Source organism: Melanotaenia boesemani, chromosome 14 (assembly GCF_017639745.1).
Source record: "Melanotaenia boesemani isolate fMelBoe1 chromosome 14, fMelBoe1.pri, whole genome shotgun sequence".
NCBI lineage: Eukaryota > Metazoa > Chordata > Actinopteri > Atheriniformes > Melanotaeniidae > Melanotaenia > Melanotaenia boesemani.
In genome coordinates this window covers 26,985,612-27,012,690 of record NC_055695.1, presented here as the reverse complement: position 1 = coordinate 27,012,690, position 27,079 = coordinate 26,985,612, and the positions used below count along the sequence as shown (strand labels likewise).

The following is a 27,079-nucleotide window of genomic DNA, read 5'->3' as shown; positions in this document are numbered from 1 at the left end:
ACTAGCGACACATAAGTGCTCTTATGATAAGCTCGGACATTTGAAAAAAAGCCTTACGATATAGGCTCAAGTATAGTGTTTAGTGTATAGTATTAATGATCAAGTTAATGGTTATCTAGTTTATCGATTTTTAACGGTTTACTTTGTAGTATTTTTTAAACGTGTATGTGTATTTTTAAATAATTATTATTTTACAAGCAATGTACCAATTTAGCTTCTCGTCAACAAAATATTTGTTAATTGGATGATTAGTAACACACAACATTTATGCAATCATATGACAGCTGTAATAATTTCCACTTAAGTTTTAAATTTGTACTTTGCTATTTACATGTATTGTATTAATGTGGCATTTGTGTTTTACGAGCACTATTGAAAGCGCCACAGGTCCACTGTCCAATCACATTTCGCTATATGTTTTAAATGAAGGAACTCAAACCGAGAGCGCCTTTCCTTACATCTATCCTGCTACTTTCCACATCTCCTACATAATCTGACACCTTTAAGAGAACATATTTTTCATATGCACCATGGATCAGTTTGTAAATAAAACGATCGATGAAAATGGCTTTATCTTCAAAAGGTCCCTGGATAAAATCATAGATAAGGTTTGTAAATGTTCGCCTCAGGCGACGTAACTAGCTAGCGTTAGCTTAACTTCTCATTTAACACTCAATTTACAACGAAGTTTTCTAACCTCCGATTGTTTTCACTAGTATTCAAAACTTCAGCACGAGGGCGGGGGGATAGAAGTGGACCTAAACAATACACACCTTGATGGTAAGTAAGCTGATAGACGACCATACGTTTTGTATTAATTATAATGAAAAAAATAACTTTTACGGCGATGCTAAAATATGGCGGGTAAATGTCACATAGCCGGGAACTGTATTACAACAATTAGCAGACGAATATGAAAGAAGCAATAATTGAGAAATGCAACTTTCTATTTGTATTTGGTTCTGTATTTAGAATATTGTCACTTTTGATGCCACCTACCAGTGACTTCTGCTATTGTATAAAATAATATGCAATCTGTGCGTATTCCTTTGTATTCATGATGTGTCAATATCTGAGATCTGATTAACGTAAATGTTTACCCAGTCAATAGAGCACTCTGTAATGGAAAGAACTGTTGCGTCTTAATCATTTCCCTTGCCTGGGCTAATTCTGTATCCTTTTTGTTTTTTTTTTCGCGGTACAGCACTTGAACACTACATGAACCTGTCTGTAAAAGAACTGAGCTCACTACAGTCAACGGTTTGTGTTGCTACCATCACATCTTCTAGGGTAGTAAAACTGATGAAATTGCTTCAGGGACTGATGGGAATATTTCATATATATATATATATATATATATATATATATATATATAGTTTTAATCACACATCTCTTCTCTTTAGAGCTTATCATATTTGAGTGAGGAGTCATTAAGCGGTGAGCTTCCACACACTAAAATGAAAATATAAATACAAATATACATATATAATATAATATAATATATATGCAAATATTATGCTGCTCTTGCCAACATTGATTTCTTTCATTTTCTTTCCCACAGCACAGGACATTTCAGGAGACTCTCAGGTAAATATATCTGAATTTATCAAGCACTTCTGTAGTGAATATATAACTTAGTTATAACCAGTGATGGTTTTACTTTTAATAGTTGGACATCACTTATAAAGATGGAAGAGGAGATGAGACTTGTGGCTCCACCAACCAGTTTGCAGAGGATGCTAACAGTAAGAAAAGCAAATCGGTTGATGATCTTTTTCAGTATTACATGGCCAAACTGGTTATTGCCTAAATTGAAACAAACTGACTTTAATTAATTTTTCTTAACCCATTTGTATTTACAGAGGCATATTTGAGTTTATTTGATACAAGTTTGAGAAGCTTTTCTGAAGGTGAATGCCAGCCAGAAGACCAAGATGAGGTCTTGCAAATGTCACTGAGCAGTAATGGCAGCTCCTTGGTGGAGCTTTACCCCAGCATGGTCAGTCGACTAGAAAGAGCCTGGCATCAGCAGCATGTTTCTGTGGCCGCTGACTCTGTGCTGAGGAGGTATCGCAGATGGCGACAGCAGTCAAAACGAAGGGATCTCAACAACACCTTTGATGTCACACTGAAGCACACTGATGGGAACCCAAAAAGGCTGACTAGCAAGGAGAGGACCAACAGTCGAATAAAAAGGAAGCTTGTGATGACTGAAACAACCCCTCATTCTGCATTGCAGACAGTGACCTCCCTGCATGATGGGCAGCAGTCTCATATGGAGAAAGACTTGTTGAGAAGAGAGCTGTCCCCTGAAATCCGTGTGATTGACTTCTCTAATGAACCCATGTACCAAACGACCCATGAACCAAAAGAGAGCTTGCTGAATGAGACATTCACTGTGTGTGAGCTGTCCCCATCTAATTCTTCCCAGCAGGGAGAACATGTCTCAATTTGCACTGCTGAGGCATCAGTGGGTCCATTCTTTAGGCTTAAAAGATTTCCTGATTCTTCCCACTCCTCACAGCGTGCTACCTACTCCACATATGACACAGAAACTGCTGCTGTTAAAGAGAGAGCTGACATATATAACTCCCCAGTCAGGCAGAGTCCTTCCAAATTGAGACTAATGGCGAGCATAAGTAGATCGCCTCATTTGTTTTCCAGAAGCCCCCAAAAGGACCACTGTTCCCAAGAGCCAATGAGGCCTAGAGTGTTGTCCTCGTCTCTGTCCTCCTATCCAGAGAAGCCTGTAGTGCAGCTGAAGCTGCTTCAGGTTCAAGACTCCATTCAGCCCTCACAGCCACAACTCCATTCTCCTCACTCAGCCAGGGCAGCAGACGGTCAGCAGAGGCGTAGGCGGAACCTCTCCTTTGACTCCTTCCTGTCATCAAACCCTGCCTCTTACTCGCCAAAGAAAGTTGATGAGGATTTCCTAAAACTTTATCACAAGTTTGCATGCCAGAACAAGTCGCCTTTCTTTAATGGCCCACCCTGCCGTCTCTGTGCAAAAAACTCAACTGTGACCAGCAGGAGCCACTCGTCCTCGTCCCTGGCGGCTCTCGCCCTGTCACCCCACCGCTCCGTTCTGAGGAAACGCTACAGGGAGCTGGAATGGGACAGGCATTCCCAATCCAAACGCTTCAGGCAGGAAAACTGCACATCCTCCCCAGGGTCCAAACGCCACAGGAGAGAGATGCTGATGCAGCGTCTTTCTCTTCCTGAACTGACGCTGCCTAACAGAGGCCTCTCTTACAGCCCTGGTAAACAGCATCAGGAAGCTTGGATGAGTCGGCACCGGCCTGCATCTGATGCTCATTTTTTTCTGGGTAAGCAGATTGTACAGAACTAGCTGCACATCAACTCTTAAATCAGGTAATGAAATATAATTTTCACAGATTTCTGAAATATTTTATGCTTCATTTAACAGGCGGTTCACTTGAGAAAAGAGGGGCCAGCGGCTACTTCCCCAGATGAATAAGATGATTTCCCAAGAAAGATATTTACCTTGTCCTGCAGTGCCTTCATAATCGCCCACTTTTCTTTTCCATTAGACGTCGGTGATGAACAGAAACCAACTGGGATAAGCCCACATGCAGAAATGTTTAGTTTATAATGAAAGTTTTCTTTTGCATTAGCATGTAACAGCTAAGTTGTCAATGTCTGAAGACATGTAAACATATTTGTCAGTAATTATTTTTCCTGTGGTTGTCTTTGTCACATTTGTTTATACTGAAAATGTATTTGTGCTGTGATATATTTACTAAATAATACAATTTCCTGTTCATCTTTAATGTTAATTACTTTTTCATTGTTAAATGTATCAGATAGATGTCATTGTAATGTTTGTTTCAAGTTTCTTTAATTCATGAAAAGTTGAAAAAAGAATCAAAATACAAAAAAGTGATTCATTTTAAGTAAATAAAGTACAGGTCATTTCACTTTTTGGTCGGTATCTTTTGTGTGCGTTTCTGACATGGAAAGTATTGAATGTTCTGTTAATGCTTAGATAACACATGAAGAGATGAAGTTAGTGTTTACATTTATGTTGGAACATTACAGACAACACATTAACAAAAGGCTATTTTGGTATTCTCAGAAAAGTGCTCCCATAATCACACCAACCAGTAACATCAGGATGTTTAAAAAAAAAAAAAAAAGTACAGTGCTGCAAAGCTCCGCCCCTGGAGATGACCAGCAGCATCATGTTCAGCCAGTGGTCAAAGTTTTGAGCAGAGTTCTGAGTGTAGTAAAAGTCCTGTGCTGTAACATTTTCCTGGTAGCAGCACTGAGATAACGGACCAAGTCGTTCCTGTTTGGGAAGTTTGTTATTCTTCCACAGTGCTGTTGCTGCTGTAGTTGGTTGTAGCGATGTCACAGCATTTACCACTCCAGCTCCACTGGATATTTCCCAGTCAGGCAGGCAGTGCAGTGGCCCATTCTCTGGCTGGACTTGTTATTGGAGCTGATCTTATCCTCTTGGAAGGAGGTAATCCCCTCCTGGACAGCTGATACGAGGCCCTCCACGGTTAGATACTCCACACTGTCAGCACCTACACAAGTGTTTATATGAACACTTAAATTTGCTTTGTAAAAGGAGATGAAATCAACAGTGAAGTAAGGAAGCGGACCAGGGGTGTCAAACATACGGCCCAGTGGCTAAAACTGGCCCATTAAGAGGGTCAAATCTGGCCTGGAGGATGAATGTGTAAATGACATAGATGACAAACTTTTGATTTTTACTTGAACAGTAACGAATTCCTCATTTTTCCATGTCAGGTTTCATTTTTTTAGATTTAAATCCAAAACATTTCCAGCGCAGGGGCATAATTAGTTTTTAACTTTTACATCTTTGTTAATCCGACTTGAGTTTGTATTAGAAGGTGGGTCAGTTCAGGTGGTCAGGATTACCACACACGTGTGAAAATGTACACGTATGCACGTTTAAAATAACTTCTAGATCTTGAAAAGGTAATCTGATCATATTGTTGAATACTAGATTTTTCACTTCCAGACACCCGTGATTAAATGTTTTTGTGATTTTGTAGATGTATGTGTAAATGTGTGATGTGTCAAATATGCATGAATAAAATAAAAATATTTTTATATATTCAGTTAAATTTATTTTATGATGTAAATTAATTTTATGAATTAAAATAGTTTGATAAAGAGAAAAATAAGTATTCCGATAATTTGATATACAATTTTTAGATATATAAAATTATATTTTTATTTTATTTTATAATAAACAGAGATTTATAAAAATAAATCAAATAGTTAAATTTGTAACCGAGGCAAAAAAAAAAGAAAAAAAGTTGAAATTGCTTTTATTTTTCTCCAAAAATTTGAGGTTGTTCATAATGTTTTCTAAAAAGATAGTTCATTGAATGTAAACATCTTGATAATGTACCTGTGCTTATTTGCACTATTTTTTTTTATGCTATTATTTTACTGGTCCGGGCCACTGGAGATCAAAGTGGTTCCTGAGCTAAACTGAGTTTGACACCCCAGAATTAGACAATACTGTCAGTTATACTACATACCAATATAACCAGCAATGTCTTTAAACTCTGGCTTGTTGGCAATCAGCTCCTCCTTTGTTGGAATGTTGATGCCCATGTAACACGGAAACTTGATAGGTGGAGACGCCACCCTGATGTGGACCTGCACAGGAGAGTGTTTAGGTTAATTTAATGCCAGCTGAGCCAGTATCGTGGACTGGTTTGATCTGCCGATCTGAAGCTCTACCAATAAGATGAAAACAAAATGACAAACATATTCCAGCTGGCCAGTTTATAAACAAGAAAATAGATTCAGAGACAATAATTTTATAAATTTAAGTCACAAAAAATGGGAAAAAGAGGTGCCTCTACTCAGTCCTGAAACTTCCTGTCTCATGATCGTTATAGTAACCAGGTGAGAGTTTTAACAGTCAGATAATAGTCAACAGACTGCTGACTTCACTGTCCAGTGGCCGACTATTTATCTTGTAATCCAGACCAACCAGCCTGAAAATCACAGTATAATCTAGTTTGTACCATATAATTTGTCAAGTTCTTGATAACCAACCTCTGTTGCACCAGCCTCCCGCAGCAGTTTAATGATGGGGGAGATTGTGTTGCCTCTCACGATAGAGTCATCAATAATCACCACACGTTTCCCAGCAAAGTTGTCCGTCAACACCCCAAACTTCTTAGCAACACCTAGCTGCCTCAAGCGGGTATTTGGCTGAATAAATGTTCTGCCAACGTAGCGGTTCTTACACAGAACCTCAGTGTATGGAAGACCAGACTGAGAAGAGAAGACATGCTTGTGAGAGGAGAGGTCCACCAGGTGGTACTAGAGCATTTCTTTCAGCAGATGGTTTGTAAAACAGACCTGCTGAGCATAGCCCAGAGCTGCTGGGGTGGCAGACTCTGGCACAGTGCTGACCACGTCAGCATCTGTTGGAGCCTCGATGGCTAACTGCCGCCCGCAGCGCTGCCTCACGGTATACACCATCTGCCCTGAAATACATTCGGATTTTTGTCATGATAAAAAGCAGCCTTACAAGACTAATAAATTAGGTATTTAGATAAGATTTTAGGCATAATGAATCATACCTTCAAAAATCGAGTCTGGTCTGGCAAAATAAACATATTCAAAAATGCAGAAGGCAGGAAGGTCTCCTTCAGGGCGGGGCACAACACTCAGAGACTTGACACCATGCTTGGAAATCTGGACGATCTCACCTGGTAAGACCTCTCTGTAATACCTGAGTCAGGAAGTGACAGTAGTTTCAAGATCACATCTACAGGTTTGTTACAATACAGAAGATGTTGGAAACCTACTTGGCTCCGATTGACTGGAAGCTGCAAGATTCCGATGACACAACCCACCCTTCAGTGTCCTCCTCTCCTGCAGCTAATAAAGGAACAAATTGTCAAGTTAATCATTCACTAGTGTACCTATCTGACCTCTGATAAAATTAAAGACAAGCCTGTCACAGAAAGACCCTCTGGCCTGAGCACTGTTACAGAGGGGCCCCACAAGAGCCTATCAGTAAATAAGTCTTTGGAGGACAAACATGTTTGTTTCCAGAGTGCAGACAGAATGATGTAATTGTCACTTGTAAAAAAAAAAAAAAAGAAGAGAACTCAGTGAGTGCACCCTCTGTTAGGACTGACAAAAGAGATTTTGGCTTTGCACCAACACTGCCATGGTTCCTTGTCACACTCCACCTCTCCTCCAAGTTTCAGGATATTCAGCCGTGTAGCCTTTGTGTAATCTTGCTGAAAAACACCCTAACATCAAACTTGCTCAGATACCTCTACTGTGGAGCTTGGAGATGGGTACCAGCCGTCCGATGCTGAAGGGTCGATTCCCATAAGGGTCACGCACCGCATAGATAACATCTTTGAACATGACCAACAGTGAGTACGATGTAGGAGTTTCAGTCATGAGATTTTTAATTCTATAATGACAAAAAATAAATAAATAAATAAAAAAACAAGTGTTAAAAAAAAACGTACAGGTAAACAGGTAAAACATTAATTAAGAATTAAGTCTAAGTACTAACCTGGCAACCCAATCAGGTGTGTCCAGCTCCTCCATGGGTGGAGTTAAAGCCAGCAGCTGTGTAATAAGCTCGCTGTCTGAGCTGGTAGAGAGGCCGACACCGTGGCGCATCACCTGCAAGACACAGTTATGACTGATTCATACAAAAATATAATATTTTTGTATTAAGGCAGTCTACTGTCAAACACCTTACCCACAGGTATCTATGACTTAAGAGCAGAAAAAAAACAACACAAGCATAATGACACAAGATAAGAAGGTTACTTTAAACATACCTTATGAATACTCTTTATATAAACAAACAGGGCTGAACAAGGGGAACACGTTACAGACTAATTTGTTGTTATGAGAAGTGGCAGACTCAAGACACATTGACATGCATGACAGTCTGCCTGGACAAGCAGGGAGGTCATCCTCACCTTTTTCCTCAAGGCACGGGCATTAACCAGCTCTCCATTGTGTGCCACAGCAATCTTGCCATGCAGCGTATCCACCACAAAGGGCTGGCAGTTCTGCAGCTCTGAGATCCCAGTAGTTGAATAGCGTGTGTGACAAATGCCGAGGTTACCATAGCGCAGCTTCAGAAGAGCCTCGGGTGGGAAAGCATGGCTCACTAATCCCATGCCCTGAGAAATTGCAAAAGGGATAATTGTTTTTAATCACACTCTGCACAAAAATGGCAGCATGCAACAATCATGCTGCACTGCATAAAAATCAGGTCATTCTCTGGAGTGAGCTTAGGCTTTAAAATTAACCAGCAAAGCTCTTAAATAACCACTAAAATGTTGAATGTAGATCAGTTTTTTTGTTGGATTTTTTTTCCCAAATTGTGTGAATTGTGCTGTCATGGGAGTTTCTAGTTATGATTCAGTTTACCTTGTGGCTTGTGTATGTGGGTGGACTGGCTCCATTACTTGTGACAATTCCAGCACTTTCCTGACCCCTGAACAGACAAAAGCAAAATATAAATTGTAATACATCTGTGATAAAAGAGATTCTTGATAAATAACCTTTGTTTAGTCTCTGAAAGACTTCACATGAATCAGTGTTTAATTGGTCATGTTTTGATATGCGCCCTGAGGCAGATCAAACTGGTTTGACTGAAGCAAAAAGCAGCAGGAAGAACAGCGCTTCTCGTTTGTGGCGCTGCCGTATATGGAGTATATGGAGAGTCGTCTTGCTGCAGTTTCAGTCCATTTACCAAGCTGCTTCTCAGATTACAGCTGGTCCCGCCCCCTCTGCACACAGCTTAAGCCAGTGGTAAGGCTGCTTTTCAGCATGGAGGCGTTGCTTTCAGGCTTAACCGCCTGGTTGCCTAGGGAACCGGGCAGCAGAGACACAGGGGCTAAGGAAAAGAAAGCGTTTCCAGGTCAGCTCAAACATGGAGAGAGCAGCAGAGAGACAAAGAGGAGATGATAGGGAGGTGGTGGAGGAAAAAGGCTCGGTGGAAAGGCAGTGGGGGGAGGCAGAGGTGCTGGCTCTAATGTCAGTGTGGGATGAAATTGGAGCTCAGCATGTAGCAGAGAGCAGAGCCACATTTGAGTTGATCTCAGAGCGTCTGAGGCGGCTCAGTGTTGTGCGCAGCTGGCGGGAATGTCAGGCCAAGAGCAGAAGCCTGGGACTTCAGAGCAGGAAGTCTGACGCAGCAGCAGGCACATCAGCAAACTACAGCCCAGGAGTGGATGGAAGGCCAGTGGAGGGCTGGGAGGAAGATGTGGGTAATCAAAGAGGAATCTACTCTTCCTCAATCCAAATACCAATGCATGAAGGTAAATGTGGGCTTCACACCAACTGTAGTACTAAAAATAACATACAACTTAGTTGTAAACTGACAAAAAGATAAACATTTGTTTTAGTTCAACTAGTTTTTGCCTGCATTCTCTAAAAACAGGTTTAAAGGATTCCAAATCAGAGTTGAGACAAACATAACAGAGTGTGCATATCTGCAGGAATCAAGAGTCGAATCCATCCAACTCTTTCGTTCACTTCAAATGTGGCTGAAGAAGGAGGGCGCCACTGGACAGATGATGAGGTGCGGGCGCTGTTGTGCGTCTGGGCCGACCGGAGTATTCGGGAGCGCCTGAAAAGCACGCTACGCAACAAGTGCATCTTCCAAGAGATGGCCCGTCAGATGCAGAGAAAGTTTGGGGTGGTGCGCAACTGGAAACAGTGTCGAACCAAATATAAGAATCTGAAGTATGACTACAAGACAGCTAAAAGTGCTCATGTGGCTGGAGGAAGCAGTGCAGGAAGCCCAGGGAAGTACATGAAGTTTTTTGAAGAGGTGGAAGCTATCCTGCTTGACCAAGGACTAGAAAATGGGACCGTGGAAATGCAGAAGAAGTTGTATAATGGAGAAATGGCAGCAGGGAGGCTACAAACACCAGCAGGCAATACCTCAGATAATGAGATTGTCATAGAAATTGATGATGGTGAGTAGTGCACATAGTAGCTTTAAAAATCAAGACTTCAAGGAGTTAATTTTCTATTAATTTTCAGATGACAACAGTGATGACTATGACATTGATGGAGACATAGAAGCACAATGGAGAGGCACAGGTATGACAGCTTAATAATCTGCCAGATCCCTTCTACAATGTGACATAATAAATAATACAAATTTTTATTCATTCCAGAGACCACTTTAACACATACAGATTCATGCAGCTCCGACCATTTCCACATGGTCACAGTTTCTGACACGGGTCGAAACTGGAGCGACCAAGAAGTGCGAGCACTTATACAAGTCTGGTCCGACGAACGCATATGCAAGCAGCTGGAGAGCTCGACCAGAAAGAGGGACATCTTTGTGCAGATTTCCAACAGGTTAAAGCAACAAGGCATTGAGCGGGACTGGAAACAGTGCCACACCAAGTACAAAAACCTGAAGTACCTTTACCGGTCCCTACAAAGGGGAAAGACTGATGAAGCTGACCCCAGACGCCTCATGAGGTTCTATGATGAGGTGGAAGCCATTATGAATCATGCTAGTAATGGCTCAACGCATGATGGAGGAGCCGTTGATGCCGCACATTCAGGCGTACTAGCAACACTGGACGGTTCTGAGGAAAACCATGAGGACGATGTCTACCTGACAAAGATAAACAGTGTGACAGAAGTGGTGGAAGAAATGGATGAAAGAACTTGTAGTTCCGATTCTGTCTCTTCTATAGCCACAGACGTTGCATCAAATGCCAATGATCCAAAGCTGCATGCAGTCAAGGACAACCGTCTGGATCAACACCACAGACTGACGAGTGAGCTGACTATTATCATTGTTATACTCACCAGTTAGCATTTGTCCTTTAATGCCATATGACAAGAGACATATAACAGCCAAAACACAAAGTTTTTACTTTGATTTTACATTTTTACCTTAAAATATTCATTAACTCACAAAATGCATTAAATCTTATTTTTCAATACCAGTTAATTTAGCTGTAAAACAAGTTGAAAATAAGATTTTTTTTTATCAGAGCTCAGAATAAAAACCCATATCCTGAACAAATCATATCACCTACTATGTATTTTAACCCTACAATGATATATATATATATTTCTTCTTTTTTTTTTTTTTTACTTAAAAGTATTTATAGATTGGCTTAAAGACATTTCTGAAATAAAAAAATAAATACTGTGTTGTCCTAATTTTTTTTTTTTTTTTTTTTTGCATGCTGTTTGCAGGCACTTCAGAAAGAGAAAATACCTCTTCGGCTAACAGAGGAATGAAGAGGAAAGCTGTGGATCAAGGTTTGAAATATAACTCCATCTGTTATCACTTTGCAAGTCACATGATGTCCAAGCTTTCTAATTGTTGCCTCAGTCCCATGATTTGCCATGGCGCCTCAAAATGAAATCCCAAATAAAGGCACGGTTGTATGATGCGTGATTAAATTAACCAAGAAGTAACTGTCTTGTAATATACTACAAAAACTAAAGTAACCATATATATAGTTTTTAAAGCTTGACAACTTTTGTTTTTCATTTTCAGACTTCACACTGCAGACGGCAGCAAAAAAACCGAACACTGGCCATGACTCTGCTCATAAACTGGAGGCCCAGTGCAAAGAGGAGCAGGAGCACATCCCAATTATAAAGATCAAATCCGTCTGTTCAATGGCCCATCCTAATCCATCTTCACAAAGACAGGTAATAACTACTAATCCAATGTCCCCATCAGTTAAAATACCTTACACAACTGAGATTAACTGATAATACAAGATAAATACCCTTTCAACCGACTGAGAAAGTCGGTATATCATGTTTTTGAACTGCCGTGACTACATGCGTGATACACTTAAGATTGTATTTTTTTTCAAGTAAAAAACAGTCCTGCATGCTAAAATGAATTTTCCACAAAGAAAATACTTTAGGACATATTTTCAGTGACACTGTGTGTGAGAATTATGATCAGTTCTGCAACATTTAACAAGCGAAAATGTTAAGTTATGTTCAATGAAAGCTGAAAAAAGCTGCGTTTTCTGCTGCTGTGTTGATGTTCAGCTTCGCACTTTAAAAATTTCGCTCCGTATTCAGCTTGTGATTGAATTTGCAAGAATGAAGAAAATGGAGGGAATATTAGAACATTCTCAAGTGTTTTCTTATCTAAGTTTTTTGTTTAATGACATAACGTCTCCAGAAGTGCCAGAAAAACAGCGGTATCATCAAGGCGCGCGAGTCACAGTTGTTGAGTTTTAGAGCAAATCTAAAGCTCGTTTTAAAAGTAATTTTCTTCATAAATATAAAGATATTTACGAGTTTTCCACTTCTCTTGTTGAGGTATGACAAGCTCAGTTAAACATTTTGACATGTCGCTCCTAAAACTTTACTCTAGAGACCTGCTGAGACGTAACTAGCTATCTGTGATAATTTGTGAAACTTGTAATCCACACACCTTTATGTTGCTTACCTGTGCTGTAACGCCACCAATCCCAGAGTTAGGACCTGAGCCACCTCCAGTTGTGTGGGCCACTCTCCAGCAGCAACACACCCAAAAACTCCGCACTCCTCCCCGATCCCGGACTCCTCAAACTCCATGTCGCCGCCGCTGTCTGTCCACCCTGTCCCCCGTTAACCCGACGGACAGTCTATTTGCTTCGCCCGTAAGCAATCCGCGTGCGCGTGTATGCACGCCGTCACAGTATTGATCGAACACGTGCTTGTAACGGTACAACGTGGCGGACAACACAGTGGGGCTGACACTGTTAAGTTGCCTAACGAGTCCAAAAAAGTAAAGTTTATCACAAAAAACAAAGCAAAAATCGATCAACTTTAAACAGAGAAGTCACCACAAAATAAATTAATCAAAACAGATTCGATCAGATACACTACACAAACACGTGTTATTTTCTACTAACTGTCGTCAAATGTATTGATCAGGTCAAAAGACGTCCTATTTAGGGATGATTTAATTTTTTGATAAAACATTTTCTCGTCAAAGAAGGTGGTGGCACTTAAAAGTTCCTCTCGATAATATTTGATGTTGGGGCGTCTTCCTGTCACGTGGTTAGCATTCCGCTGCTGTGATTGGTTTTGTGAATCAATCGAGGAACGTGATTGGCTGTCAGCGGACGTAAGTTACGGCCGCGTCCCTCCTCTGCTGCATGCCTGCGCGCCTCCTGTTGCTTCGCCTAAAAACTTGAGAAGCTTTTTGATCTGTCTTTCAGGACTGTCCACGATCAAACAGGACCATGGCTTCCACTTCAGGTACCGTACTATTAATAATGCACGGCTAATCAGAAATGAACAGTGTGTTTTTTAACTGAGTTTTGTTTCCATGTGCGTTTTTAGAGTTGAACATCGGTCAGAAGCTCAATGAGGGAAAGACAAAGCAGATTTTTGAGCTCGTCGACCAACCCGGACTGGTTCTGGTCCAGTCCAAAGATCAGATCACCGCTGGGAATGCTGTGAGGAAAGATCAGATGGAGGGCAAGGCTGCCATCGCAAATAAAACGACGAGCTGCGTGTTCAAACTGCTCCGGGAATCTGGTGAGCACTCACCGATGTTATTAAGTTTGTAAAAACCAACCAAAACACATTTTGCTGCAGGTTTACGTGTGGGCTGGGACATGTGTGTCATATTCGCCCTGAGGCAACTTCACAACACGTTCCTTAATCCTGAGTTCATTCAAACCACATGGATTTAATTTGAATAAAGTTATGTTGAATTATTATGAGCATCTAAAGACATTGAAGCTGATCTGACAAAAGATAAAAAGATCATTTGGATGACAAATAATCAAAGACTTCCTTGGACATGTTTATTTCTGTCACAGAATAACATAGACTCTACTTTTTAATTATTTGCATTCCGGTTGTTTGGTTGAAAATGGAAAAAAAAATCTCTGAACTGAGCTCATGCATGGACACAACTGTGACTAGTGTGGAAGCATGGCGCGTGCATGGCTCACGTTATTCCAAGCTTACTTTTTACCTTGGGTAACTTGCAACGATATGTCTCTTTTAAGTAATTGATGTCTTGTGACTTGCAGTGTGGCAGTTCATAACTTTCCAGAGCGTGACCAGCATCATCCCAGTTAACCAGAATGGAATCTTTGTGCTTACTGAAGTTTTTAAACTTTTGGGGAACATTTAAAAAAAAAAAAAAGAATAATTATATCACAAGCTTGGTGGTGTGTTACCTTGATAAAGTCAATTGAAAGCACTTGGTGGAAGTAATTATAAAAAATGGAGACTTATTTTTTTTAAAACATCTGCTTGGTTTTCCAGGCATCAAGACTGCCTTTGTGAAGCAGCACACAGACACGGCGTTCATCGCAGCCCACTGTGAGATGATTCCCATCGAGTGGGTGTGTCGCAGGGTGGCAACTGGTTCCTTCCTCAAGAGGAATCCAGGTGTCAAAGAGGGCTATCGCTTCACCCCTTTGAAGATGGAGATGTTCTTTAAAGCAAGTCTGAAGGCTCGGCGTAATGGCATGCAATATGTTTTTAGTACTAAACTGTGTATGTATGCGGACTCATCAACAACTTTGATTTTTAGGACGATGCCAACAATGATCCGCAGTGGTCAGAGGAGCAGCTGCTGGAGGCTAAATTCTGCCTGGCTGGGCTCACTGTTGGACAGTGCGAAGTGGACATCATGAATCGCAGCACTGTGGCCATTTTTGAGATTCTAGAGAAGGCTTGGGCTACCCAGAACTGCACTCTGGTGGACATGAAGGTATGCAGTGCAACAGCACCATCTACTGGTGATTTTACAGACTTTTTTTTCTGGTCAGTTGAGAACTTGCTCCTGTAGCACTATTGAAGTTCTTTTTACTTTCATGTAGATAGAGTTTGGTGTAAATGTGAAAACACAAGAGATCGTTCTTGCTGATGTGATTGACAATGATTCATGGAGACTCTGGCCAGCTGGAGATCGGAGTCAGCAAAAAGATAAACAGGTCAGGGTTTCAGCTTCTTTCTGCTGCTTTGCAACACTTTTTAAATTTATTTTATAATATTAATTAATTAATTAATTAATTAACTTGTTTTTTTTATTTTTAGGTCTACCGAGATCTGAAAGAAGTTACTCCAGAGGCAATGCAGATGGTGAAGAGAAACTTTGAGTGGGTTTCTGAAAGGGTCAAGGTATGCTGAGCCCATTGTTCAGATCTAATCTCTGTGATCAGATCATGTTTTAGTGTAACAAATGACTACCATGCATAAGACTGGCCCTTCAAAACAAAGAGTAGAGATAAAATTGCATATCTAATTTAAAGCAGTTTGGCACATTGTGCATTTTTTTCTTAAAGCTGACAAACTGGTACGAATGTGAAGCTAAGGGTTCCTGTGTTTTCTGTAGCTGCTGTTGGAGCCCCAGGCCAATGGGAGGGTGGTGGTTCTGATGGGCTCCACCTCAGACATAGCCCACTGTGAAAAAATCAGGAAGGCCTGTACCTCCTATGGGATCCCCTGCATCCTCAGGGTCACTTCAGCCCATAAGGGTCCGGATGAGACTCTTCGCATCAAAGCAGAATATGAAGGTGTGTATTAATGCTTCACATTAGCGAAATAACTCTGGATGGAGGGGGTTATGTCATGTCTCAATATGTCTACCATGCTTTCCTACAGGTGATGGCATCCCCACTGTTTTTGTGGCTGTAGCCGGCAGAAGTAATGGTCTTGGGCCTGTGATGTCTGGAAACACAGTGTATCCTGTTATCAACTGCCCTCCTCTCACTCCAGACTGGGGAGCCCAAGATGTCTGGTCTTCCCTTCGTATGCCAACTGGTAAGCAGAGTGCTTCATCTGCTTAATTATCAGCTACTTGTGATTTTGTCTTTTTTTTTTTTTTTTTTAAATCCATACTAACTAAGCTTCCCTCCTATTTTCCCTCGCAGGCCTCGGCTGCTCCACAGTCCTTTCTCCTGAGGCTGCGGCTAAGTTTGCAGCGCAGATCTTTGGTTTGACCGACCACCTGGTGTGGTGCAAACTGAGGGCCTCCATGCTCAACACATGGGTGGCTCTCAAGCTGGCAGACAAAAAGTTACAGGCCTGCAGCCTCTAAGTGTCTAAAGACCAGTTTGAGCCCCACATCCCCCCATTCCTCAATGTCATGTCATTGTTTACCCATTAACAGTAAAGGTTTCTGATACACTAATCATTCCATTAAAAGAGAAAGAGGATTTAAACTTTCTTAATTATGTGTCTTTGCTTGTTTTGGTGCAATTGAATGGCTACGTCAACAAATTATTTTTAAGGGGGGAGAGTGTAATGATTGTAAAGGGGGTTGTCATTGGTTTTAAACATCATACTTTTTGAGCCAGTGCCATAATTGTGACCATATGTTATTGCCCACTAAGAGAACTCCTTGTTTTTATTTAATGAAAGAAGAGGCCCATTAATTATAGATGATAATTAATTGTAGCTTTAAGATTTTCTTGTCATTGGTTAAGTAGAGGATACGGCATCAATTCTTAAACACCTTGAGTACCTGCAATTTGTAGATGTGTTTTTTTTTTTATACTGATGAAATTAGTAGTTCTATTAATTTCTTATGTACAGAAGTTAAACCTAAATTTGAATCCTTGTGCAGGGAGATGGAAAAATCATTTGGTCTTTATCAAATCTTAAAATCAGGGGAATATAAACTTGGATGAACAAAAACACAAAATATTACACAGTGTCATTTAGTGGACAAAAATGCAGAAGCTCTGTGGCAAACTACATACCGGTGTAATAGTTTAAAGAATCCCCTTCAGCAGCAATAATTTGAAGTCATTTTCTGTGGTTTGCAACATTCATTTATACACAGCTCTCTTAAAGGTCCCATCATAGCATTTCAGTCAGATTGAGGTCTGAACATTGGATTGTTGTGACACCTTAATTTTCTTTTTCAGCCTTTCTGTTGTAGATTTGCTGCTGTGTTTGGGATCATTGTCGTGTGGTGTGACCCAGTTTCAGAAAAATGGCCTCACATTTGACTCTAGAACACTCCGGTGTACAGAGGAGTTTATGGTCTACTCAATGACTGCAAAGCTCCTGTACTTGCACCATCTTTAACTAAACATAGTGATGTACATTATTGTCAAACATTTCCATTTTGGTCTTGTCTGTCCACAGGACAATGCATCAGAAGTCTTGATTTATTCACATAGGACTTTGCAAACCCAAGCTATGCAGACATATCCTCTATTAAGAACATGGCAGCATGGCTAACCCCTCTGAACAAGCCATACTTGTTCTAAATGTTGTGATTTTAACATATAACATGCTACCTCAGGCTTGTAATCTAAGATGTATCTTTAGTGTTCTCCAGTTCCTCTGAGCATGGAACAGTTTGATTTTGTGGAGAATTTGCTATGACGTCCACTCCTGAGAAGATTGGCGACTGTCTTGAATGTTTTCCATTTGTGAATAATGTTTCTGGCTGAAGAATAATGAACTAAAATGGTCTTATAACTCTTCACAGAGGGGTGGACAGCACACATTTTGGACCTGGAAAGGACCATCTGTCTTTTAATGTCTTTGTAGGAGAAACCTGTGATCTAAAAGAGGGCACACTTTCTTTGTCACACAACTGTACTTGTACTTCCCTCATTCAAAGGTCACTCATTGTGTCCTTTTTCACACTTGACTCTCATCTCTGTATCTTTATCTACTAACTTGCAGGATGCCATATTGGCCACAAGAGAGAGCTTTTGAGCCATGCTCCCAATCCAAAATCTTAACCTTTCATTTTGTTCCAGTAGTTTGCAGCCAAGGGAATGAATCACAGTATTGTGTCCTCATTTCATTTGTCCTTCTATGAAAGCATAGCTTTCCCTTTGATAACAAATGATGGATATAATGATCTATGTTGTGCTAAATCTTCACTCACGTGTGGGTGGCACTTGGAGGCTGGAAGTGCTGTGGGTAGAGTGTGTTACTGATGAGTGCATGGAGGCTGAGATTTGATATAGAACTCTCCATGTTTTTAATCTGGTTTTGAATTTCATGGTAAAACGGTCTACTTACTGAGCAACAATAAGCCTCCCTATCTCCCACTCGATATGAGCAGAAAGAATTGTAGTCACAGAGCTGAAATGGACATACTGTGGAAGTCTCCGTGACTCCAGGTTTCCATAACAACAGTAACATGGCAACAATCAGCATATACAATAATCTGCCTTTCCTTCGCTGTTCATTCTCTTATTGCCATACTGAGCTCTGAAGGTCTCTTATTCTCATCTGTTCTTCCCAGACTTTGATCATTTCACTGCTTACCATTGTCATGGAAACAATACATACATTAAATGAATACAATTTTTTTTTTAACAGGGAGAAATTATTATTTAAAACAGGGAGAGAAAAAAAAGACATTTAACTTCAGATTGTGTCCCCATCATCACAGCTATTCCGGGGGGTGGGAATCGGAGATTGGGGAAAAGTATCTTCATTCAGGCACAGGTCTTCGCTCAGCTCCTCGCTAAAGTGGAGCGGTATGTGTGGATACATAGCTATTGCCATACTAAACTCTGAAGGTCTCTTATTCTCATCTGTCCCATCGTCATGGAAACCACACAAGCTTAGATTAAATAAATACAATCATTTGCAATGCCTAACCCACTAAAGATTTGAGAGTATATATAGTCACGACCCTATCCTGTGCCTGTGTTGTTTAATGTGATTCTCTTGTTTCTCTTAAAGCTAATAAGCAAACTGTGACAAACTGTATAATTAACAGAAATCAAGGCCAGTATGAAACAAATTTTTCAGGACTCAAAAAAGCTATTTGTTTAGCTTGCAAAACGTTGAGGGTGGCAATTAAGTATTACTACTACAACTTATTTACATGCTTTCTACAACAGTACTTGATCTATTTTTTGGGTCTGGTCTGGTATACAAAATTACTGTATCATCGTAGAGATAAACATCACAAACTTTTGTTGTCTTTCATAATGAGCTTACAACATAGATGAATAACATCCTGGTAAAACTCATCTTCACACCTCTGTCACTCACATCCTCCTCTCTTGTCCACTAAGTGCTGTTTCACTCACTCTTTCTGTTGATATACTACACCACTTCCAGCTATGTCTGCTCTTTGCCATGCACCATCACAGCGCCCCAAGGTCGTGGCACGAGCGGGACTTCTGCCTCAGGAACTTGCTTACTTCTCGCTCACGTGGGTACCGTGGCACCAAGCTTGAAAGGAAACGTTTGGCACGCGAGGTGATGCTTTCACGTTGGCCATCTCCGCTCATGTCATCGGCACTGGTCCCTGGAGGCCATGGGGGCTGACCCCTGGCTAGTCGCACTGCACACTCCAGGAGCTCTGGCGTACGATGATCCAGGGAGGCGGAGATCTCCAGATACAGACAGTTGAAGAGGGCAGCGCTGGACATGGCTTCTGATGGAAGAGATGTAGAGATGGTGAATGAATGAAAATGTCAGAACTGTAAGATTAGATCTGTGGAGTTATTGAGAGCTTAAATATGGTACAAAAACAACACATAAAATGTACTAAGATATGTTTAATTTCAGATTAAGCAACACATTTAAAAAAAAAGTTGTATGCTAAAAAAATTAAATAAAAAACTTCACGTCAATAACATGCTTTAAAAAGAGCATTACAGAAATTTCCAAAAGTAGTAATATTATAAAAATCGTAAGGGGGGGGGCTTCATCTCTCTGTTATAAACTAAGTGGACAAATAACTCGAGAATTCAAGTATATACATTAAAGAATTTGGGGATGTAAGAGAATGATAAGAAACGTCTTTGCTGAAAAAGACAAAGCTATTTTGCATTTGGATCTTCAGGCCATCAGGCAGCACCTAACAAAAATCAGACACAGTTGTGTGGTGGGAATCATTGAATGGGTTCAGGAACACCTCAGAAACCTGTTGTCACTAAACTATCCTTGTTGGTATCAGGTTAAAGGAGTACATCCTGGACAGGTCACCAGTCCACCAAAGACCAGACACATAAAGACTGATGGAAAAAAAGACCTTCAATATTAAGTCTCATTAAAGTCTAATCCCAATTTATTCCACTTTTCTTACACCCTCAATTTTGCAAATGGAAAACTCCCCCTTTCTTTCAGGGATCAAACAGTAATGGTCATTTAGCCTTTTAACAAGGAAGAAATTTGACGGCTTATTAACCACTACTCCTTGATCTCTATCAGAAAAGGGGCACCTGAACAACCTGCAAAAATAAAAAAAAAAAAAAAAGAGAGAGATGGGGTTCAATCTCTGCACAAAAAGGCTAGAGCCAAAAATCTTCAAGCTGTGAGTTGCTAACCACTGCTGAAATAAAAATTAAATATAGAAACTGAATAGAGAAACACTGCCACCAGTCAGCCAGCACACAACATGCCTGGTATAAAAAGATGTCACAATTGTGATAAACAGAACTGTGTATATACAGAAGACATACACAACTGAATCAAAAAGAAGGGGAGTGGGTGGATGGGGTGTTTGCCAGCTAAGCTTAAAGCGGGTTATGTTGAAATTCAGTCTGCAGTTTACTGTTTTTGAGTCGCATAATTTCTTTACTTAAAAAAGAAAATGTCACGTCAATTTAATGTAAACCAGCAAACAGCAGATATTTGGACATTAGCTCACCAAAATAAGGCACAGACAGTTAACTGTAATCACTCTAAAATACCTCAAAGAACCAGAAAATAATAAAATACCATGTGTAGGCTCTGTTACACAATCTGGATGCTGTAGAAACTGTATGAATGTGGAGAGGCTGTGAAGTCACAATGAACGCTCTCCAGCTTGAACTGTAATTGTCACATCCTTCATACTCCCACGCTGCGATTTACATTTACGATAGTGTTTACTGACAGAAAAAGAGCTGAAAACAGCAGTGCCATCGGTGAAGGCGGCAACCCACCCAGTGGAAACAAACCATAAAAGAGGTGAGAGAAAAGGGAACATGAAGAAGATGAAAGCAACTTCATCTCACCTTGAGACGTGACCTCACGCGTGCGAACGAGGTCACTCTTGTTACCAACGAGGATTATGGGAGTCTGGGGCTGATTCTCTCTCAGGAGAAGTCGGAGTTGAGCGGTGCGGTGGAAACTGCGCCTGTCAGTTACCGAAAACACCAGGACACACACTTCACACTGGAGAACCGACAGGTCCTGTGGGACAAATAGGAGCACATATACAGCAAGTTATAATGACTGCGACTATGTGAGCTGAAAGATTAGTGTGAAATATAAATGTGTGAAAAACAAGAAGAGTGACATTATGATCTCTAATCACGCTTGTGTTCAAAGCCTATGGAATGACAGCAGAGTTACTGCTTTAGGAATTTTAACATTTCTTGATCTAAACTCCTGAAAATGAGAAACCACTGCTGTAGATAACAGAGACTGCAGCACAGTCTCAGTGAAACATGCATAACCTCAACCTTTCCAAGCAGTAATGAGAAGCCAAACTCTAAAAATAACTCAGCATGAAAATATTTCTGCAGAATCCTTCTAAGAAAACAGATTAAACACGAGCCTGCCTTTAGTTCGTGCTGCCATCATCCACTGGCTTTTAATTCATTTAGCTAATGTCCCTAATTGAGCAGAGACTTAAAAACAAACTCTGACAAGACACATGATTATGATCCAGCAATCAAATGAGTAAATTCCTCATGATGATACAGTTTGTAGAATTAAGATTCCCATTTAAGAAGTGCTACAAATAAGACTGTCATGATGGTATCTACAGCCTTTTCACATATTCACCTAAATCATAAACACTTATGCAGTCATGTGGACCACCCACTCTGTGGGCGATTCCGCTTACATCCAAACAGATGCCTTGAACTATGCTCACGGGAAAAGAGGAAGAAGCGTGCAAGACAACCTAGTGAGCTTTGCCAAAGAGATGCACATGCAGCAGATTTACTATTCTCTTTCTTTCAGTGTTTCTCTGAACAAGTCATCCATTTCTGTCCTTTGCTGTCAGATAATGCACAGAGTAAGCATATTTTATGCTTTATATTCTTTTCTCATTTACATTCTTGATGTTTTACCACTTTTACTTGGCAACATGTTGCCAGTTTAATCTGACATCTTGCATTATATGCTACACGTATTAGCAAGTTCTTGTATTAGTAGTAAACTAACAGCATGGTCAGCAAATTGTGTTTGGGTAAGTAGATGCATGGATGTTTTAAGATTATATACACTGTTTTCCTGCAAATAAAATGAGGCAGTCTTAGGCTCCTTCATCAAATGTCCAAGAATTCAGCCAAAATATATAAATATACCACAGTAAAATTGCAAAAAAAAAAAAAAAAAAATCACTGAGCATACAGTGTACAGCTGCACAGAGGGCTTAGTGGCCTAATGAGGGAACAGGCAGCAAGGAGAGTGGGAACCATGAAGTGTTGTTTGGCTCACCTGTCTCCAGTTGTCATAGATAATGATGGTGCTCTCCTCATCATCCACAGTGACTGTGCGAACATAACCCTCCCCTAAGGACAAGGACAGGAGCAGATAGGTCTCAGATGGGAGATGAATGCTGCTATCTATTTACTCACTACTCACAGCACTATGACGATGTACACCCCACCTCCCCTCTGCATTTAATCTACCAAACACATGGTTTTGTACCATCAGAATCCACGGACGCAGTTCTGTCCATGTCCCCGGCGAGGGCGATGGCCAGAGAGGATTTCCCAACGCCGTTCTGCCCTAGCAGGGTGATCCTTAATGGCCCATAAGGTCTGCCCTCTACAGCCACAATCGGGGTGGCATCCAAGATGGAGGTAAAACTGTTTGGTGAAACTGAAGGCCCAGCAGCACTTGATGTCCAGTCACAGTCATCATGGACAGCTTCTTCTCGCCTGAGTTGGTGCTTTATTGGCAGAGGAGTGCTTCCTCTGCGAACTGTCGGGGTGCTGGACAGAGTCATACTATCACACTAGAGAGAGGAACACGGATGGACTGTCTCATCATTATGTAACATTAAAAGCCACTTTCAGTTTGAATAAAGTTTCCAGTGACTTTAAACTACACTCTCATACAACTGAAGTACAAAAATTATTATTTTTAAATTAAAAAACCATACTACTTTTGAAAAAAATGTCACACATTTAAATAAAGTAAATGTTCACTAAAGTGCTACACAATTGGTTAATAAAGCTTGTATTCATTTTATTAACATTATACATGGAAGAAAAACATGTGAAAGTAATTCTTTAAAGAGCTAAGTTCTCCATGTGGCCTTTGATTACAAATCAGCAGCAAACACAAATTTCGCAAAAGAAAAAGCATCCATGATGCTGCTGAATAGAATACACACAGCACACCTGTGGTCTGTGCCAGTACAAATCTGTTGAAATAACATGATTTGAGTGATTGTAAATAGTGAATATGTACAATGCCTTTTATTTGTGGTGTGTGTGTTTTTTTTTCTTTGTAGATATTTAGAGGGGACTTGTCAGAGCTTAAATTTTTGTGGCTCCATCTATTTTCTGGTATGACGGTCAATAAATCTATGTGTTAAATTAAATTAAACCAACCTTCAATTTAGATTGCTTTTAAAGAAATAAGTTAATCCAGTGGATTATGTTAATTATGAGATAACATAACTTATGAAAGTAATCTGATCTGACATCAGAAACTGAGTTAAACAGACAGTCGAAGAGAAGTTATCAATCTAACATCAAGTCCACTGAAAGACAAAACAATACAGGGAAGAAACAAGTTTCGACACCTTTTAAAGCTAATTTTCTGCATCACAATTAAGATGACTTTCTGCAAGTGTAACACCATATTATGACCAGTCAATTCACTGAAAATTTTCAGCTTTCAGCCACTGATTTATATCAATTTATATAGAACATGTTGTAAATTATTGCTTTAATTATAAAGGCAGTTTCTGAATATGTTGGTGATATAAAGTATAACAGAAAAGTGCTATAACATATTAAGGCTAAATAAAACAGACAACCCCCCCCCCCCCCAAAAAAAAAACCCAAACCAAAACAAAAAGCAAAAAAAACAAAACAAAAAACAAACAAACAAACAAACAAACAAAAAAAAAAACCCTGCAGTCTCCGAAACTGATGGGACTAAGTTTTACATTACACCGAGAGCGAAAACAACCAGGACAACTTGGTTAATGTCAGCCTCATTTTATACAATGTGGAGTCATTCAGCACTATTTATTCTTTACATGGGTTATTGTTTTAAATGTATTTTTAAAATGTTAAATATTAAAAAAAAGACAAGAAGAAAATCAGTTGCTGTCTGTGCTAGCACAAGAGGCAAGAACTGAAGCTAACTGGTGGCTAACCGTTCCCTTCTGCTAGCAGACAGTTGGCTATTTTTCAACAGTTTATCACAAACAAACACGATTGAAGGGATGGTCACGAACTTAAAGTAAAACGTAACAGTAGGGGAGGAAAAATGAGTTTTAAAAAAGCTTTGAAGTTCCCTTAGGCTCACAACAAGTTATTTATTTTTCACATTCCACACTGTAACAACGCGAATTTATTACACATTAGACTAGAACTAATATCCAAAGGACAGTTGGATTTTTTTTTTAATTCTAAAAAACTCCAGATCTACTATCTTGTATGCGCAGGACACCCACATCTTGCACCACCACCCACCTACAGCACATTCATGCACACTGACATACTATAAATCATTAGGTAACAATTTGCCTCTATATTAAGTTTCATGGGGTTTAACGTGCCCCCTACCTTGTTTGCATTCTCCTCTTTGCCGAGCCTGTCTTCGGGCACATCTGTCGGCATCTGCAAACTGAAATCAATCATTTAGAATAAAAGGGCAACAATACACAGAATATACCAAGACCACCCCTCCTCAAACCCACTCCACTCACTTTATGAGCCCCAGCACAAGTAGCCCGATGCTGTCTCTCACCTGTCAGGTGTCTGTCGGCAACTACAAAGTAAGCACGGTATTTCTCCCTCGCGCTCTCTCTGTCTTCCCACCCAGGCGTGCACTCCGCCTCTCTCTCCCGCTCCCTCTCTCCCTCCCTGTTTCAGTGCATGTCTCTTTCTCGCTCCTGCTTTGTGTCTTCAGGTTAGGGCCCAGGTACAGTTGCAGTCAGCACAGTTATTCATCACTCCGGACTCAGACTCAGCTGTGTGACTCATTGACTTGACACCTAAAAGCTATCCTGATTCGGATTTATTTATCTATTTTTTTCTTGCTGAGGAAAGATGGGATTGGATAACACGAGGACTCACTTGCTGTAAGTGTTTGGTGCAGGTGCATGCAGCTCATTATTAAAAGTAGAACAAAAGGCTGACAGAGCGGGGAGTAGTGTTGTAAAAAGATGCTGAATGTCACGAAGCACTTAGCGATACAGAACATGGCCTCTAGGGGGCAGTGTAACACAAGCGTTCTCCTTACCAATTTGTTATGTTGAGAAAATGTGCATATCATTGGGGGATATATGTTTAAATGGTTTCATTAGGGTATTCCTCCCTGCAGAACAGAGCTTTGACAGACTATCTACTTGTTAACAAAGTCTATTATTCTGCCTTACCCTTTGGCATGCTCCAAAAGACAGAAACAAAGACCAAAGCATTTTCTTAACAGATTCATTTGAAATGTGTTAAATAAAGTCTTTTCTGTCCCATGGTCCAAAAGGTGTATTTGGATGTATTTTCTGACAGAGCATGAGCAGTGGTGTGCCCCTCCCACACAAAGCCACAATAGACTCCGGCAGTGAGCAGCCAGGGCGCTATTATAGCCTTAATCCTGCTCTCATTATACAGGCCAGAGAGAGAGCGAGAGACACAGAGAGGGAGGTAGAGACGAAGATGAGGTCATCCCAAACAGAGCACACCCAGGGTCACTGCCTCACTATAGAGGCACAGGGGATAAAGAGTGGGATGGAGCCGGGCATGTGGCTGCAGAGAAAAGGCCTGCAGGAGACTGAACGTGGGAGATGCTCAGATAGGGGGATGGAGGAGAAAGGGAGTTAAAACATACATGCAAAGGTGTACAAAAACAAAGTGACCCATGACAACGATGTTAAAGAACTTTGTTTATTTCATAGGCATATGAAACCACACTACAACAGGAGCAGGAAACCATGACAATGGCCATAATTTTTGTCATAATGTTAATGCTAATCAAAGTTGGATAAAATAATAAACTGTAGGAAAGTAAAAATACACGCTAATGGAATAAAACCAGTAAAATAATTAGAACCAGTACATAAATAAATGATAAATACTGAATAAATAAGTGAATAAATAAAAGAACAATTTATATAACCTACAACCAAACAAAATAAATAGCTCTAATGCATGAAATCTGGCAATAATTTCATGGTACAGTTAAGAAAGTGTCTCCATGAAGAGTTCATTTTTCTTTTTGCATTTTATTTCATCCCTGCAGAGGTAATTTGTCATTGATAGCCCACAGTACCCAAGTCCACAGTGACCAGCTCTGTGGTGCTGCATTTTACATCAGATATGGTGATCGCCCCAAAAAACCCCCAGAGGTGTTCAATCTGCCCAGAAAAAAGCTTCTTTACTCTGGAGAGCTGGACACAACCACACAAATCATGCCACACTTTTTCATTCCTTTTCTTTATCTCTTCTTTTTGCCTGCTGGGATGAACCTCTTAGCCTCTTTCACCAGTTGCAGTCACTTTAGTTAAGCACACTACCAGCCGCACAAGAGCAAATAGCAAGTCTATTTTGTCACTTTTATTGGCTGAAAGTCACCATGTACAACTAGCAAAAAGGTTTCTTTGCTAAAACACAAGAGCAATATCCTCACTATCCATTTGCACAATCACTAGAAGATCCCTGTGAAAGGTATCCTTGTACATTCTTTAATCTATGATTATTCATTTTTACAAAGAATAACAAGTTTTGGTGAGCTTAAACACTTTGGTAGGCAACTGTGAAATATTAGCTGGCAAATATTTAACTGCATGTCATGGACACTTTATCCAAGCCCATACCACTCCACATATCACCACTGCACTACTCAGACCTTTGCAGCTTTAGCAGCTTATTGTGGAAAAAAAAGAAAAGAAAAAAAACTACAATGAGCCTCAACCCCTCATTTGGAGAGTAAAGTCCAGATATAG

General features: G+C 40.3%; 4 protein-coding genes across 9 annotated transcripts; 2 read left to right on the top strand and 2 right to left on the bottom strand.

Annotated features, from left to right (window-relative positions):
• The first annotated feature begins 127 nt into the window (after window positions 1–127).
• si:dkeyp-117h8.4 (uncharacterized protein LOC572032 homolog) lies at window positions 128–3,936 on the top strand. 3 transcript variants are annotated; one of them, XM_042005715.1, is made up of 8 exons: window positions 128–608; window positions 717–780; window positions 1,205–1,290; window positions 1,404–1,437; window positions 1,562–1,587; window positions 1,670–1,745; window positions 1,863–3,326; window positions 3,428–3,936. In XM_042005715.1, exons 1-8 carry the CDS (start codon window positions 531–533, stop codon window positions 3,472–3,474), a joined length of 1,875 nt encoding a protein of 624 aa, XP_041861649.1. In that variant the 5' UTR covers window positions 128–530; the 3' UTR covers window positions 3,475–3,936. The 3 variants fall into 3 exon arrangements, with proteins under 3 accessions (XP_041861649.1, XP_041861650.1, XP_041861651.1); XM_042005716.1 differs by having other exon boundaries at window positions 130–608; window positions 1,205–1,260; XM_042005717.1 differs by lacking the exons at window positions 128–608; window positions 717–780; window positions 1,205–1,290; window positions 1,404–1,437 and adding an exon at window positions 1,452–1,475 and having other exon boundaries at window positions 1,511–1,587.
• Window positions 3,905–12,592, bottom strand: ppat (phosphoribosyl pyrophosphate amidotransferase). Of its 2 annotated transcripts, XR_006012682.1 has the most exons (12): window positions 12,464–12,592; window positions 8,431–8,497; window positions 7,974–8,180; window positions 7,556–7,668; window positions 7,305–7,450; window positions 6,828–6,900; window positions 6,600–6,751; window positions 6,376–6,503; window positions 6,067–6,288; window positions 5,541–5,661; window positions 4,320–4,550; window positions 3,905–4,243 (listed from the first exon to the last, which is right to left on the bottom strand). XR_006012682.1 is itself a non-coding variant. In XM_042005718.1 (11 exons), the coding sequence occupies exons 1-11, from the start codon at window positions 12,589–12,591 to the stop codon at window positions 4,381–4,383; spliced, it is 1,527 nt and encodes a 508-aa protein (XP_041861652.1). In that variant the 5' UTR covers window position 12,592; the 3' UTR covers window positions 3,905–4,380. The 2 variants fall into 2 exon arrangements, 1 of the variants encoding a protein (XP_041861652.1); XM_042005718.1 differs by having other exon boundaries at window positions 3,905–4,550.
• On the top strand, window positions 8,791–16,196 carry paics (phosphoribosylaminoimidazole carboxylase, phosphoribosylaminoimidazole succinocarboxamide synthetase). Of its 2 annotated transcripts, XM_042005713.1 has the most exons (15): window positions 8,791–9,323; window positions 9,504–9,986; window positions 10,054–10,113; window positions 10,191–10,811; window positions 11,239–11,304; window positions 11,546–11,703; window positions 13,221–13,260; window positions 13,345–13,542; window positions 14,284–14,462; window positions 14,555–14,734; window positions 14,844–14,957; window positions 15,061–15,144; window positions 15,359–15,539; window positions 15,628–15,786; window positions 15,897–16,196. In XM_042005713.1, exons 1-15 carry the CDS (start codon window positions 8,936–8,938, stop codon window positions 16,061–16,063), a joined length of 3,078 nt encoding a protein of 1,025 aa, XP_041861647.1. In that variant the 5' UTR covers window positions 8,791–8,935; the 3' UTR covers window positions 16,064–16,196. The 2 variants fall into 2 exon arrangements, with proteins under 2 accessions (XP_041861647.1, XP_041861648.1); XM_042005714.1 differs by lacking the exons at window positions 8,791–9,323; window positions 9,504–9,986; window positions 10,054–10,113; ... (1 more) ...; window positions 11,239–11,304; window positions 11,546–11,703 and adding an exon at window positions 13,008–13,126.
• A 2,095-nt stretch (window positions 16,197–18,291) lies between these two features.
• LOC121652549 (GTP-binding protein REM 2-like) lies at window positions 18,292–25,046 on the bottom strand. 2 transcript variants are annotated; one of them, XM_042005354.1, is made up of 6 exons: window positions 24,845–25,046; window positions 24,702–24,762; window positions 22,603–22,912; window positions 22,390–22,463; window positions 20,955–21,132; window positions 18,292–19,387 (listed from the first exon to the last, which is right to left on the bottom strand). In XM_042005354.1, the coding sequence occupies exons 2-6, from the start codon at window positions 24,753–24,755 to the stop codon at window positions 19,095–19,097; spliced, it is 909 nt and encodes a 302-aa protein (XP_041861288.1). In that variant the 5' UTR covers window positions 24,756–24,762; window positions 24,845–25,046; the 3' UTR covers window positions 18,292–19,094. The 2 variants fall into 2 exon arrangements, with proteins under 2 accessions (XP_041861288.1, XP_041861289.1); XM_042005355.1 differs by having other exon boundaries at window positions 24,886–25,046.
• Window positions 25,047–27,079: the final 2,033 nt, after the last annotated feature.

What these genes read in the sequence shown, in the direction of transcription:
- si:dkeyp-117h8.4 (XM_042005715.1), top strand. Translation starts at nt 531, where the DNA reads ATGGATCAGTTTGTAAATAAAACGATCGATGAAAATGGCTTTATCTTC. An exon ending in AAACAATACACACCTTGATG is followed by an intron (nt 781 to 1,204) that starts GTAAGTAAGCTG and finishes TTCGCGGTACAG; the next exon opens with CACTTGAACACTACATGAAC. An exon ending in ACATTTCAGGAGACTCTCAG is followed by an intron (nt 1,588 to 1,669) that starts GTAAATATATCT and finishes TACTTTTAATAG; the next exon opens with TTGGACATCACTTATAAAGA.
- paics (XM_042005713.1), top strand. Translation starts at nt 8,936, where the DNA reads ATGGAGAGAGCAGCAGAGAGACAAAGAGGAGATGATAGGGAGGTGGTG. An exon ending in TGTCATAGAAATTGATGATG is followed by an intron (nt 9,987 to 10,053) that starts GTGAGTAGTGCA and finishes ATTAATTTTCAG; the next exon opens with ATGACAACAGTGATGACTAT. An exon ending in CATCAAAGCAGAATATGAAG is followed by an intron (nt 15,540 to 15,627) that starts GTGTGTATTAAT and finishes GCTTTCCTACAG; the next exon opens with GTGATGGCATCCCCACTGTT.
- ppat (XM_042005718.1), bottom strand. Translation starts at nt 12,591, where the DNA reads ATGGAGTTTGAGGAGTCCGGGATCGGGGAGGAGTGCGGAGTTTTTGGG. An exon ending in ACACCTGATTGGGTTGCCAG is followed by an intron (nt 7,451 to 7,555) that starts GTTAGTACTTAG and finishes TTGTCATTATAG; the next exon opens with AATTAAAAATCTCATGACTG. An exon ending in GGGAGGCTGGTGCAACAGAG is followed by an intron (nt 5,662 to 6,066) that starts GTTGGTTATCAA and finishes TCTCCTGTGCAG; the next exon opens with GTCCACATCAGGGTGGCGTC.
- LOC121652549 (XM_042005354.1), bottom strand. Translation starts at nt 24,755, where the DNA reads ATGCCGACAGATGTGCCCGAAGACAGGCTCGGCAAAGAGGAGAATGCA. An exon ending in TCTATGACAACTGGAGACAG is followed by an intron (nt 21,133 to 22,389) that starts GTGAGCCAAACA and finishes TTTGTCCCACAG; the next exon opens with GACCTGTCGGTTCTCCAGTG. An exon ending in GCGTGAGGTCACGTCTCAAG is followed by an intron (nt 19,388 to 20,954) that starts GTGAGATGAAGT and finishes CTCTTCCATCAG; the next exon opens with AAGCCATGTCCAGCGCTGCC.